The 13,383-nt window shown below is 34.6% G+C and overlaps 1 protein-coding gene across 1 annotated transcript; it reads left to right on the top strand.

Moving 5' to 3' along the window:
- Window positions 1–2,032: 2,032 nt before the first annotated feature.
- Window positions 2,033–2,974, top strand: Or8c11 (olfactory receptor family 8 subfamily C member 11). The gene has a single exon (NM_001000446.1). The coding sequence runs from the start codon at window positions 2,033–2,035 to the stop codon at window positions 2,972–2,974; it is 942 nt and encodes a 313-aa protein (NP_001000446.1).
- Window positions 2,975–13,383: the final 10,409 nt, after the last annotated feature.

Here is a 13,383-nt window from a genome sequence, read left to right on the forward strand (position 1 = left end):
GAATATAAATCATTTATATGACACAAATAATTAATTTCATAATATCATTTATTTCCAATATAAAATATCATCTCTTAGGTATGAATTAAAATTGAGTAGAAACTTTATCATCTCAATTAAAAACTGGTCCATGATTTGTTGATCCATTGATAGAAAGCCCAGAAATCATGCAAATTATCTATATACGAAGTATTAACCCTTTGATATTTAATATATACTGTTTTAAAATGACATTTTAATTTCATCCAGGAGAGAACAGCTTGATAATTGTTCTTAGAATTTGATATAAATGTATCATCTTCTCAACTTCAAAGTACTCACCTTAATGGCTCACCTTGCTATGGCATTTCATTTTCTCAGTCACAGAGTGTCTTTTTTTTTTTTTTTAAGATTTATTCCTTTATTATATATAAGTACACTGTAGCTGTCTTCAGATACACCAGAAGAGGGCATCGGATCTCTATACAGATGGTTGTGAGCCACCATGTGGTTGCTGGGAATTGAACTCATGACCTCTGGAAGAGCAGTCGGGTGCTCTTAACCGCTGAGCCATCTCTCCAGCCCCAGAGTGTCTTAAAATAAAAACAGAAATCCTTTTTGGTGTTGGCTGGTGTATGTGATGAGGAGAGGTAATATTAAAATGGATGGGGTGCATTCCCTGGATACCGTTTGGCTCCACTCCATATTAAGGAGCCACAAGATACCTGTAAAAATGCCAAATGTGCCAAAGCTGAGAAACAATTTGTCTGAATAAAAATGTGTAAAAAAAGGGTAGCTGACACTTAGTCCTTCCTCACACATGTAGGGGGAGTTCTAATACATTTGTTATTCATTTCATTGAATTGTGCAGGAAGATCACTGTATTATTTAATCATTTTTTGCATTGCAAAAATTAAACCATAGTTTTATATACTCTAGGGAAGAATTCTACACTGATATAAAACCAAATCATTTTGATAAGTGTGTTTTACAATTATATAAAACAAGAACCAAGGAAGTCTGAAGTTTTGTATTTACAAAGTTGGAAATCTGGATTCAAATTTATATAGAATTGCAAATCTTGTATTAATTTTTTGTACCGTTACTCATAGGTCTATGTTTTTTACTGTAATCATAGGAAAATTATAAATGGCAAGAAGGCATCTCCCTAGACATTTATTTCAGAGTTATTAGTAATATAATGAGTAAAATAAGAAAGGTGACTAGTCACAACTCTGCCCTAAGGCTTGGGACCTCCTGCTGGGAAATCAGATCACCTCTAAACATCCAACACTAGTTATCACACCGGATGCAAACACAAGCTCAGTGATGTCTACCCTCAAGGGCTAACCCAACATGGGAAGAAGTCCCATAACAAAGAGAATAATTTCAAAGACTACTAATGAATTTTCTCTGACATCCTGGCCTTATAATACAAATTCTCATTTAACTTAATAATGTTTTAGAGATTCATAGAAGACAGTGATTATCTTTCCGTTATGTGAAAAGAAAGTTCAGGAAGAGTACTCAAATGCAGATTCATGTTACTCCCTGTTATGCTACTCCTACCGTGCCACAGGCATATGTATACTAATGATTATAAACTGACTTATTAGTTAACTTTAGCCCTCTTAGAACAGTGACGGGAAATACATCATGCGTTTTGATAGCAGAGAAGGCTCCAGAAAACCAAGGTGAGCAGTAAGTAATCCTTCTGTTAACAATTTCTTTTCAATCCTCTGTGGGTTAGTTATCTTATACTCTTTTGCACTAATTCATAGTGAAGTCTAGGAAAACCAAGGGAAATAATAATGTTCAGAGACATTAGAGTTCTTTCTCCATTTTTTTTGGATGCATGGAGATAAATGGCTGTGAGAAAAGGGGAAATGGGATTTTTTGAGGAAAAAGCATAAGTATAAGTACTATTTGTATTCCTTGCTAGTATTCACTAAGTACCAAACTTAGTAAGCAGGAACTCTAGTTCTCACTCTAGGATTAATGATGGGATACTTATTAATGACATCTTATTCTCTGATTATTACAGATGCAAGTCATGAAGCAAACAGTTATAGCAAGTAACTCTTCAGTGACTGAGTTCATTCTTATGGGGTTAACAGTTCAACAAGAGCTCCAGGTGCCCCTGTTTGTCCTCTTCTTGTTAAACTACATGGTCACTGTGGTGGGAAACCTGAGCTTAATGAATCTCATTTGCCTAAATTCATGCCTTCACACTCCCATGTACTTTTTCATCTTCAATCTGTCCTGCATTGACTTTTGTTATTCATTTGTTTGTAATCCCACAATGTTGAGGAGTTTTATTTCAGAGGAGAACACCATCTCCTATGATGGATGCATGAGTCAGCTCTTTTTCTTCTGCTTTTTTGTCAACTCTGAATGTTATGTGCTGACAGCCATGGCCTATGATCGCTATGTGGCCATCTGTCATCCCCTCCAGTACATAACTGTCATGTCCCCTATGATCTGCTGTCTGCTGGTGTTTGGATCTTACTTGATGGGCTTTGCTGGTGCCCTGGCTCACACAGGGTTTATGATCAGGCTCACCTTTTGTGATTCTAACATCATCAACCATTACATGTGTGACATCTTTCCCCTCCTTCAGCTTTCTTGTACTAGCACCTATGTCAACGAGCTTGTGAGCTCTGCTGTGGTTGGAGCAATTATCATTTTATCTAGCATCATTATCTTGGTCTCATATGCTATGATTCTTTCCAATATCCTTCATATGTCATCAGGTAAGGGTTGGTCCAAAGCTTTGGGCACTTGTGGGTCTCACATCATAACTGTCAGTCTTTTCTATGGATCCGGACTGCTTGCTTATGTCAAACCAACATCTGCTGACACTGTGGGCCAGGGGAAACTTTTATCAATATTTTATACTCTTGTGGTACCCACGCTGAATCCTCTCATTTACAGCCTTAGGAACAAAGATGTCAAACTTGCTGTGAAGAGAACAATGCAAAGAATCACAAGCTGAGTGAACAGTTGTGCTTCTATAGTCCTGTCCTACCGCATTGCTTTTTCCTCTCTGTCTTCTCATTTCATTCTTCCCTTCTGTTTTCTTTTCCTCTCTTTAGAATCTGGAAAAAATTTCCACTGTAATCTCTTTTTTTCCCAGCTACTATGAAATGTAACTATTGTGTCTCATTTTTTTCCACCAGCTATTTTCATTTTCACATGACTCCAAGATGGTGATCATTTTCAATATCACATCAAGACCCAATCTCAGGTTTTTCTTTATTCTCCTAAAGATAACAATATCTAGGTCTTTTTTGCTTTGTGCCTTCTCTATGTAAGCAAAGTCAAAAAGTGTGTCCTTTGTGACTTTTTCCTTTCTTTCTTGCATTTCAGAGACAATTTTGATTTTCTTTGCTTGTTTGTTTCCTTAGACAATTTGGAGTTTTATTACCAAAATTACATAGATGACATTAAAGATGTACATATAGCATAGTTGTCATTTTTTAATATTATTTGGGCACTTTAGAGAGTTTTCCTTAGTCTAGACTTCAGTTTAAAATCTGTAACAAAACTGTGTACTTTATTCAAATAATATTTGATTCTTACAAGATTCCAAGAATGCTATTAGCCTTGTCTGACATCACAATTTTTATAATGCACAGACAATCTGATTATCTTGTTGAATCAAACTGAAAATGTCACCGTTTTTCTCTGATATATGGATTGGTCTATAATTATTTTTAAAAGACATGCTTACATTTCTGGCTACAGAACACAAGGCCATTTATTTCCTATGTTGTTTACATATGAAGGATGCAGATTGGAATAAAAATTGATTTGCTTCCTCTGAAAACCAAACCATAAATATGCTTAAGGTTTAGAAATAAAGACCATACATTTGAATTTGATTCTTGGGGTCAACAGTAATGTCTATATCTATACTTTTATTTTATCATGTATCTGGTATCTGGATAAGGAAATAACTATGTGACTTTTTAAGGCTACACATCTTATGAATCAGGGACTCTTATCATACTCACTGTGCATTTCATAAAGAAATACAAAGGCAGGTGATTGTGAAAAAATAGATAGACCTTCTGTAATATAGTTTCATAATGATTTTAAAAGTTGAGATTCTGTCAAAAAATGGATCTAGCAATCATGCCTTTTATAGAGATAATCAAAAAGATTTAGGATCCAATTTTTAAAATATACATGTTCTTATAGTGTACATATTAAAGAGGCACAGACATGGGAGACAGAGTAATATTTTTTATGATTATGCATCATTTTCCTAGGACAGTGAGTCTGAGGAGATTGAACAACTTTTTATAAGGACTTATGTTCTCTTAGTTCAATGTAAATTTAAGGAGCCTACTTCATGTGACATATTTATTTGTAGAGGAAAATGACTTAGGGAGACACACAACACATCAGTCAGTTGTACTGTATAGCACTTTCACAGGACTGGAATCAAGTCAGAATATGTAGTTCTTCATGTATATCATAAGACTTTTTCTGAGGACACAAGGATAAACTTTCAGTTATTCTTCCTAGAGTACCAACAACAGATCAAAGAATCAATTGCATATATGTCAAGCTGATAACACAACATATTTTGGAGTACGTTGCTCACAGAAGTCTAGATGCTAGGATACTGACAGAAATATGGGAGACTTGTGTGCTCCTACACTACTTAGATAAGCTGAGCCCATGATGGACAATGGTTCACTGAATGTCTGTCACTAACAAGCAGTTAGCTCTACATAAAATCTTCTTCCTTCGGGGACCATTTACTAGTAACATATTCTTAGGATAGTGAATTGTGAATATTGTGAACTGCTTTAATATCAGAAGCCTTACCTTTTCCACTAGGAAAGACTGTTTCAGTTCTGAGGCAATAACATAAAAAATCATAGTATGTATATTTGAAATAAAAATGAATCTTTAATCTGTGATTTTTTTATGTAGACCATGATATTTGAAAAGATATTTGCTTGAAAATATACACTGAAAAATCAATCCGAATAAAAGTATTTGTACTAAAGTGAGCCATTTTTATTTATTATATTTATAGGATTATCAAATGTGCTTAAAGTTGCCTTAAGATTATTCTATAATTTTTAAAAGTTTTGCTTTATCCTTACTTTACATGACATATTACATTTGTGAAAACTGATTTGAAATCCACTAACATACATATGTTTTAGTTGACAGGCACCATTTCGTAAGGACACAGGGTCAGGTGTGTAAAACCCAAACCTAAAATGTACTTAGACAGAAAATAAATGCTGAGTTTTAAGTTTAAGATGTGAAATGCCATCTGAGGATTCTTTTCTAGTCAAGAGCAAATCCTGGTGCAAAACAAATCAGAACACAGCATGGCTCAGTTCTGTGAAGTAAATGGGCTTATGCCATTTGCGTGTGTGTATAGTTAGAGTTCATATGAGTGGGTGTACACACAAGATGTGCATGTACATGCATGTGCATTAAGATGCCGGAGGCTAATATCAGATTTTCACAACCAGTATCCGTACATTCATTGAGTTAGAATCTCTCAGTTGGCATCTAAACACAGCAATATAACTAGTCTAGATAGCTATTTTAGTACAAAGATATCCTGTCTCTGCCTTCTGAGTACTGCAACTACAGGCATTTCAAGGTACCGGCCTGGAAACTATGTCAATTCTTAGGTTTGTCCTCCAGTCCCCACTTTTACACAGCAAGTGATTTATCTATTGAGCTACATCTTAGCAAATGGGCTTTTTACAAGTTTAATTGCTTTCATTGACCTAGGTAAATAAAATAGCTCAGTATTTAAATCAATTCAAACTTAATAATATTTATAATTACAATTATTAGCTGCACACTCAGATAAAAGTGAGTCTTAGGAAACTCATCTCTCTAGGAAGGAATTCAATTTAAAAGAAATAGGTGCAGAAAAATGAGATATCCTACTAAACATAGAGATACAAAATGCTTGCTCTACAAGTAACTATGATTTCAGGGTAGCAAAGTCTGCTTACCTGTCATTTAGAGTAACAGTTCAGTAGACATGCTGCATGATACAATTGCTTATACCAGGTCACAAATGAGACAATGCTCTGTGAAACTTAGCTGCAGTCATGACCGGGCCCATTATTGTGTAACATATCAGTCTTGTAAGCTGGAGCATGGAGAGGATTTATTTTTAATTGAAATATAATTGCATTATTGCCTTTTGTCCTTCCCCCTCCCCCAGCTTCTCCCCATTTCTGAATTCTCTCTCAAATGTATGGCCTCTTTACACACACACACACACACACACACACACACACACACACACACACATACACACACACACAGACACTATCTATCTATCTATCTATCTATCTATCTATCTATCTATCTATCTATCTATCTACCTAATTGTCATACACACATATCATCATCACCATCACCATACCATCACCATCACCATCACCATACCATCACCATCATCACCACCACCACCACCACCACCACCACCACCATCATCATCATCATCATCATCATTATCATCATCTGTCTATTCCCTGAATCCTTTGAGTGTTGCTTGCACATGTGATTTCAGGATAGATGACTTGGTATTCAGTAACCAGTAAGGGAGTTTACCATGAGAAGGCTAATTCGTTTTCAATGTAAGCATTTCTTTGTCTGGGTGTGGGAGCGCATCAGATTTCTCCCTCCCACATTAGCATGTGTATTAACATGCTGTTTTTCTTGTGAAAGCCTTGTATAGGCATATTATTGAACTATGATGGGTGTTTCCTTTCTAGGAGACTCAATCTCTCGAAAGATTTCCTGGTACTCTGGCTCATAATCTTACTGCCCCCTCTTTCCTATGTTCTCTGAGCTTTACGTGTAGGAAGATTGGGACTTGAAACTAAAGATCAATTGTTCTCTATTTTTTGAGTACTCTTAGGTTTCTGTAGTGGTCTTCATTTACTGCAAATGAAAGCTTCTATGATGGGTTGTGAACGCTGTATATTTTGATGTGTACAAGGAAATGTATTTAGAGTGCAGGTAATAATTATGCTGTTTTAGTAAAGCACTGATTGTATCTTTTGCTTTAAGATCCATAACCTCACTAGCTGTTGGTATTGACGAGGTTTCAATTATCAAGCATAATTTCCTCCTAATGAGCTGACCATTTAGAAAGCTTCTCGTTACCTTCTAGATAGGAGGTGTTACTTTTGACTTTAAGATTGCCATGTTGGTCAGTGCTGTGATTCGTAGAGCTCACTGCTGGTTCAGAATATTGGTTGCTTCTCTTCCTTGGCAACTCAAAGAACACATTGTAATACCATGGAGGCTAGTCCTTGTGTGGTAGGGATTTCAGGTCAGATGCTGACCAATTCTTTCAAGTTTGTGTCTGAAGTGTGTAGTGTCTTCATCAAGGCATCTTATTTTCAACTTCTCAGAGGCAACCAAGGGCAACAGCAGTACTCTATAAACTTTTTAGAGTGTATTGCATTCCCTTGGCCAACGACTCAAAGTGGGTCTCCTTATTCCTAACACTAACATTTTTGTTTGATAGCCTATGTCTTTTAGGGGAAGCATTGTCAGCACAAATGTAATAATTATTTCATTTAAAATGTATATGTATGTTCATATATATAGATAAACTGATATGTATTACATGTTTTAAGTGTGAGATCATTTTTAATTGAAGGTCCTTGTGTCAAAAATGCTATGTATTTCATTGTTCACAGTTTTTAACTTCCCAAGTCTCTGTTCCTGTTTAGTTTGATTATAAGTAATAACTATGTTTTTTTAACAACACATAATTATGAAACAGATCAGAGCTCACTTGTGTTTAATTCCCTTTCCCACTATTTTTCTCTTTTATTGAAAATAGATTTTATTGTCATATAATATATCCTGAGTGTGGTTTCCCCTCCCTCATTTCCTCCAAGTTCTTTTCTTCCTTTTGTCCTATCCAGATCCCATTCTTTATGTTTCACAGTAGAAAACAAGAGAATTCTAAGAGATAGTAACAAAACATAACAAAATAAAATATAATGAAATATAACAAAACCCATCACATCATAGTTGAAAAAAGCAAAACAACAGAAAAAAAAGAGTGCAAGAGAAGTCAGAAGACTCAAAGATTAACCCATTTTCACACTCTGGAGTCCTATATAATCCAAGATATATATATATAAAGTGTGTGTGTGTGTGTGTGTGTGTGTGTGTGTGTGTGTGTTTGTGCACATGCCCATGAGCTCAGGAGTTGATTTAAAGGGCTTTCTTCTGGTATCTACTATCTCTTCTGGTTCTTATACTCTTTATGTCTCCTCTTCTGCTTGTCTGCTGGGTTCCCTGAGCTCTGAGGGAGGGATTTGGGGGAGACATTTCTTTTAGAACTTATTGTTCTAAGGTTTCTATCTTTCTCTGTACACTGTGTGGTTCTATGCCTATTTTTTCTCATCTGGTCAAGGAGGAAGTTTCTCTGAAAACTGCTGACAAAAATCCTGATCTAGGAGTATAGAAGAATAGGACAACAAGTCAGTTTTATGATTTTTGCTTCAGCTTGCCCTAGGTTTCTGGACTATCCAAACTCTGGTTTCTCTCCATTTAGTTTAATGTTAGCAACTTTTTTGCTGTATATGGCTTTTACTATGTTTAGGTATGGGCCTTGAATTCCTATTCTTTCCAGGACTTTTATCATGAAGGGGTGTTGAATTTTGTCAAATGCTTTCTCAGCATCTAATGAAATGATCATGTGGTTCTGTTCTTTCAGTTTGTTTATATAATGGATCACGTTGATGGTTTTCCGTATATTAAACCATCCCTGCATGCCTGGGATGAAGCCTACTTGATCATGGTGGATGATTGTTTTGATGTGCTCTTGAATTCGGTTTGCCAGAATTTTATTGAGTATTTTTGCGTCGATATTCATAAGGGAAATTGGTCTGAAGTTCTCTTTCTTTGTTGTGTCTTTGTGTGGTTTAGGTATAAGAGTAATTGTGGCTTCGTAGAAGGAATTCGGTAGTGCTCCATCTGTTTCAATTTTGTGGAATAGTTTGGATAATATTGGTATGAGGTCTTCTATGAAGGTTTGATAGAATTCTGCACTAAACCCGTCTGGACCTGGGCTCTTTTTGGTTGGGAGACCTTTAATGACTGCTTCTATTTCCTTAGGAGTTATGGGGTTGTTTAACTGGTTTATCTGTTCCTGATTTAACTTCGATACCTGGTATCTGTCTAGGAAATTGTCCATTTCCTGAAGATTTTCAAATTTTGTTGAATATAGGTTTTTATAGTAAGATCTGATGATTTTTTGAATTTCCTCTGAATCTGTAGTTATGTCTCCCTTTTCATTTCTTATTTTGTTAATTTGGACGCACTCTCTGTGTCCTCTCAGAGAATTTTGATATACCAGAAAGGACTGAAGTTGCACACAGATCTCCCCAGGAAGTGAATTGACAGCACTGGGGTAGAACAGGAGGATCAGGTGGGGAGGGAATGAGAATACAGAGAGAGACAGCTAGAATTGAGATACATTTAAAGAGTAGCATGGAAACCTAGTGCAGTGGATCATTCCTAAGATACATGAAGGCAATCCTAATGAAATCTTCAAATCATCAGAGAGATAGAGTTCCAACTTGTCAGCTCTTGTCACCAAAGAGATTCCAGAACTGCGACTGCATTATATCTCCCTATTCTTTTAATAACGTGAACGGTGAAACTCTTGACTTGGGAATGCTAATGTCGACAAACTCAACTGTGGTACTCCAGCTTCTGTTTTGGAAATATTGTCTACACACACACAGCCTTGTTATGATACAAGGACCAAATACTCTTATGCTGGTCTGACTAGCATGGAAAACTTGTATTATCATAAATAGAATGTTTTTCAGCAAAACTGGTTTTTCAGAGATGCCAAAGCTTACAGAGACCTTAAAGACACTATTATAGTGAAAAGCAAAGCAAAGCAAAACAAAACAACTAAGATAACTGTAAATCCATAAGAGCATATCCAGAAGTCACATGGTGTAAGAATCCTTCTATTATCCTCAAGTTAGTCATACAGTAGAGATGATGATGAGATCATTAGTTGACAGAGAATAAGATGGTGATGTTAGCAGTGCAGATATATATATATATATATATATATATATATATATATATATATATATATATATATATATATCTCCTATATGGCGCTGTTGTTTTATATTGATAGAATTATATTGTATCTTGATTTTGGTCAGTTTGGGAGTAATATTTGTAGGATCTGTGCACTCCATGTGGAACATAGAGGTCCACAAATCTCTACCAAGACCTGCAAACATGCCCTCCACAGAGTTCCTGATTAATAACATTTGTTGTCTAGTTAACATTATTGGACCAATGTTAGTTTCTTATTTTTGCTATTGTTTTATACTTCTAATGTCACTATAAGCAGAAGTTGTATGAAAATAATTTTTATGTCGCTTAAAAAATTTTATGTGAATTACTATTAAATAATTTTAAGGACCTTGTTTTGATTTTCTTATATCAGTCCAACAAGTCAAGGTTCCAATGCTCTACACCCTGCATATCTTTACCAAGTGGTTCTTTCTCCCTGCCCATTGAACCCTCCAAACCTGGTTGCATGGCATTTCACATATGTGTGTGCATAGCCTATCCAGGCATGAAAAATATTCATTTCTCTTTTTATATCTTTTATTCAGTGTAATGAAAAATGTATCTCATCTAGTAGTGTGTAAGCCCGCGTGTGCGTGTGTGTGTGTGTACGTGTGTGTAAGGGAGTCAGAATATTTTCAGGTATTTAAATATTCCCATTTTTTGAAAGTTGACAGCCTTCAGATGTCTATGTGGAATGTTCTGAGACATATTTTGTCAAACGAGCATCAATAGATTTTGAATTACTGGCTTCTCTACATGAACACTGATGCCTCAACTAACTATAGTTAACTCCCCTATTACAAATAACACATAAGAGCTGAGTCCTATGTATTAACTACTTATTTAACTTTCTTTACACTCTCAAAATGACTTGTGTATATTATTAGTATATACATTAACATAATTGCAATATTAATGATATAAATAAAATTAATGAATTGCTTATTGAATGAAATAATAGCTGTAGTAAATACGTATTTGATGATCTACCTTAAATATAGTTTTCAAAAATTTAAATCTCTTCTGATACATTTATTAAAATTAACAGAGAATCCTCTGGAATGTGTCAGTAATGAACTTTAAACATTAATCTAGCAGTGTTTTCATGTAGTTTCATGTTACAAGCTTTTACATTAAAATCCATTCAATGTATCAAGTTTTACTTAAAAAATATAACAATGTACATATCTTTCATAAGTAAATCTCTATGTATAAGTATAAATTGTGAAGTCATGTTTTCTTGAAATGGTCGCTCATAAATACCAATATATCTTACCTGTTTAAATTTATTCTATTATGCATAAAGATTTTTATACCAATGGAAGCTAACTAAAGTGGCATGGAGTGAAGGACCATTCCAATTTTATATATTTGTAAAGTAGCAATGCCTAAGAACAAATTGCTTATTTCCTTGCCTAATATATGTGTAATTCAACACTATGGTGGCCATCAATTTATGCATAAATAAAGATCATATGACATCATACATTTTGTATGTTTATCACTTCATTTATAAGTGGTGTCACAATATTTTATTTGTGTGAAAAGTGGATGAAAATGAGGATCATCATGCTGCATGTAGGATATATAGAGAAATATAAAAGTTTATAGATGTGAACAGGGTACTATTAGGGTTGTAGAAGAGAAAAAAATAGAGAGATGTGAAATAGAACAGTATGAGTTGAATATGTTTAAAGTTTATTAGATGTAATTCTCACTTTCTATGATAAATATATAATAAATTTACAAATATGAGCATCACACAATTTAGATCAATCAGATACAGATTTTTGACTAAAACTAATTCACTTCATAGATAGAATCAGTGAAAAATTTAATGGTGTTAATTGTAGTTACATCTTTTCTAAGTCTATACCCAGTGGACTAGATAATCCCTGGTGAAAGTACTAAGTGTATTATGACAAAGTGGGATTTAAACATAGACCTTGTTTTTTCCTTTCCTTCTTGATCACTACTGAGTATTCCTTAGGGGAACCTGTTTCTGGATTTCTAATCATATCCAAAAGATTACAGTCTGTGTGCTCTATTTAAGTGGTGGCTCTAGAGTGATATAAGTGACTTTCTTTCACCCATTTTGGGAAAATGATTAGTTAGTGTTTTTCATATCTCAGAGTGAGTTGCAAATCATGAGATCTGTGTGCTGTGACACTTTTAACCCACAGAATTTAATGATGACATCTGGCCACCCTTAATTGGTATTTGATTCCAATTCCATGTCCTGAATATTGGAGATGAGCTCAGTATATTGAAAGGACTGTTCAAAAATAAGAAAAGGTGAGTTCATTCATTTTTATTCATTTCTGCAAGTACATTTATGTATAAAAAAGAGTACTTATTCCATTGAAAAACAAACAATAACAACAGACAAATATCGGATCAGTAGTACAGAGCTCAGATTCTGTTGTTGTATGTTGGTTTTTTTCTCCAGTCAAAGAGCAAGACAAGCATAATAGTTCCAGGTGACACATGAAATACAAAGCTATCATAGCAGGGAGTGGGTACTTATTTTAAAGAAATATTAAAGTACCATGTACAGAAAGATTTTATTTATAACAAGAATATAGTTTGAGCATTAAAATATGTATCATTAATGAAACCCACACCCACATTAATTACTATTTTCCCTTTTATGCCTCTATAAAACTTTGAAAGCAAAACATTTGTCCATCCCTGTGTGAAGATAGGTTAGAGTAGAGAAAAATGGGAAGAAACACTGAGGAATATAATTAATTCTTACATTATTAAGAAGATAAATTTTAAGCTACTGTGAATGTCCTCTACACCTGTTATAAATTGTTAGCTTTATAGAATCTATGGAAACCTTTCCTCACACTGTGAGGAAAGAGTCTTACGACTGATGGTGCTACAAGAGTTCACTGTATATATACAACACAGGAGAACTAGAATGTATAATGCAACTAAGGGATTGAAGTTGAAGGACCTGATCAAAGAGTGTTTTTTTGTAAACCACATACCACCACCTAAGTTTATTAATACATATGAATGTGAGTAGGGCAGATTATCTCAATAAGTTGAGGCAAGGATAGAAAAATATTATTTTAGTATTCAACTTATAAAGCTAAGCATGAGCTAACTCATATTTGCCATAAAAAGAGAGTGTGATAATTTATTCACATGACAAAACATAACTTTTGTCAATTGTGGTAAATTCAGCTTATGTTAAAATTTTGGAACAGAGCTGGTTCATCCATTAATAAAAGTTTCTTCTCTCCTAGATTTTCAAAGGTAAGC

Source organism: Rattus norvegicus, chromosome 8 (genome assembly GCF_036323735.1).
Source record: "Rattus norvegicus strain BN/NHsdMcwi chromosome 8, GRCr8, whole genome shotgun sequence".
NCBI classification, from domain to species: Eukaryota; Metazoa; Chordata; class Mammalia; order Rodentia; family Muridae; genus Rattus; species Rattus norvegicus.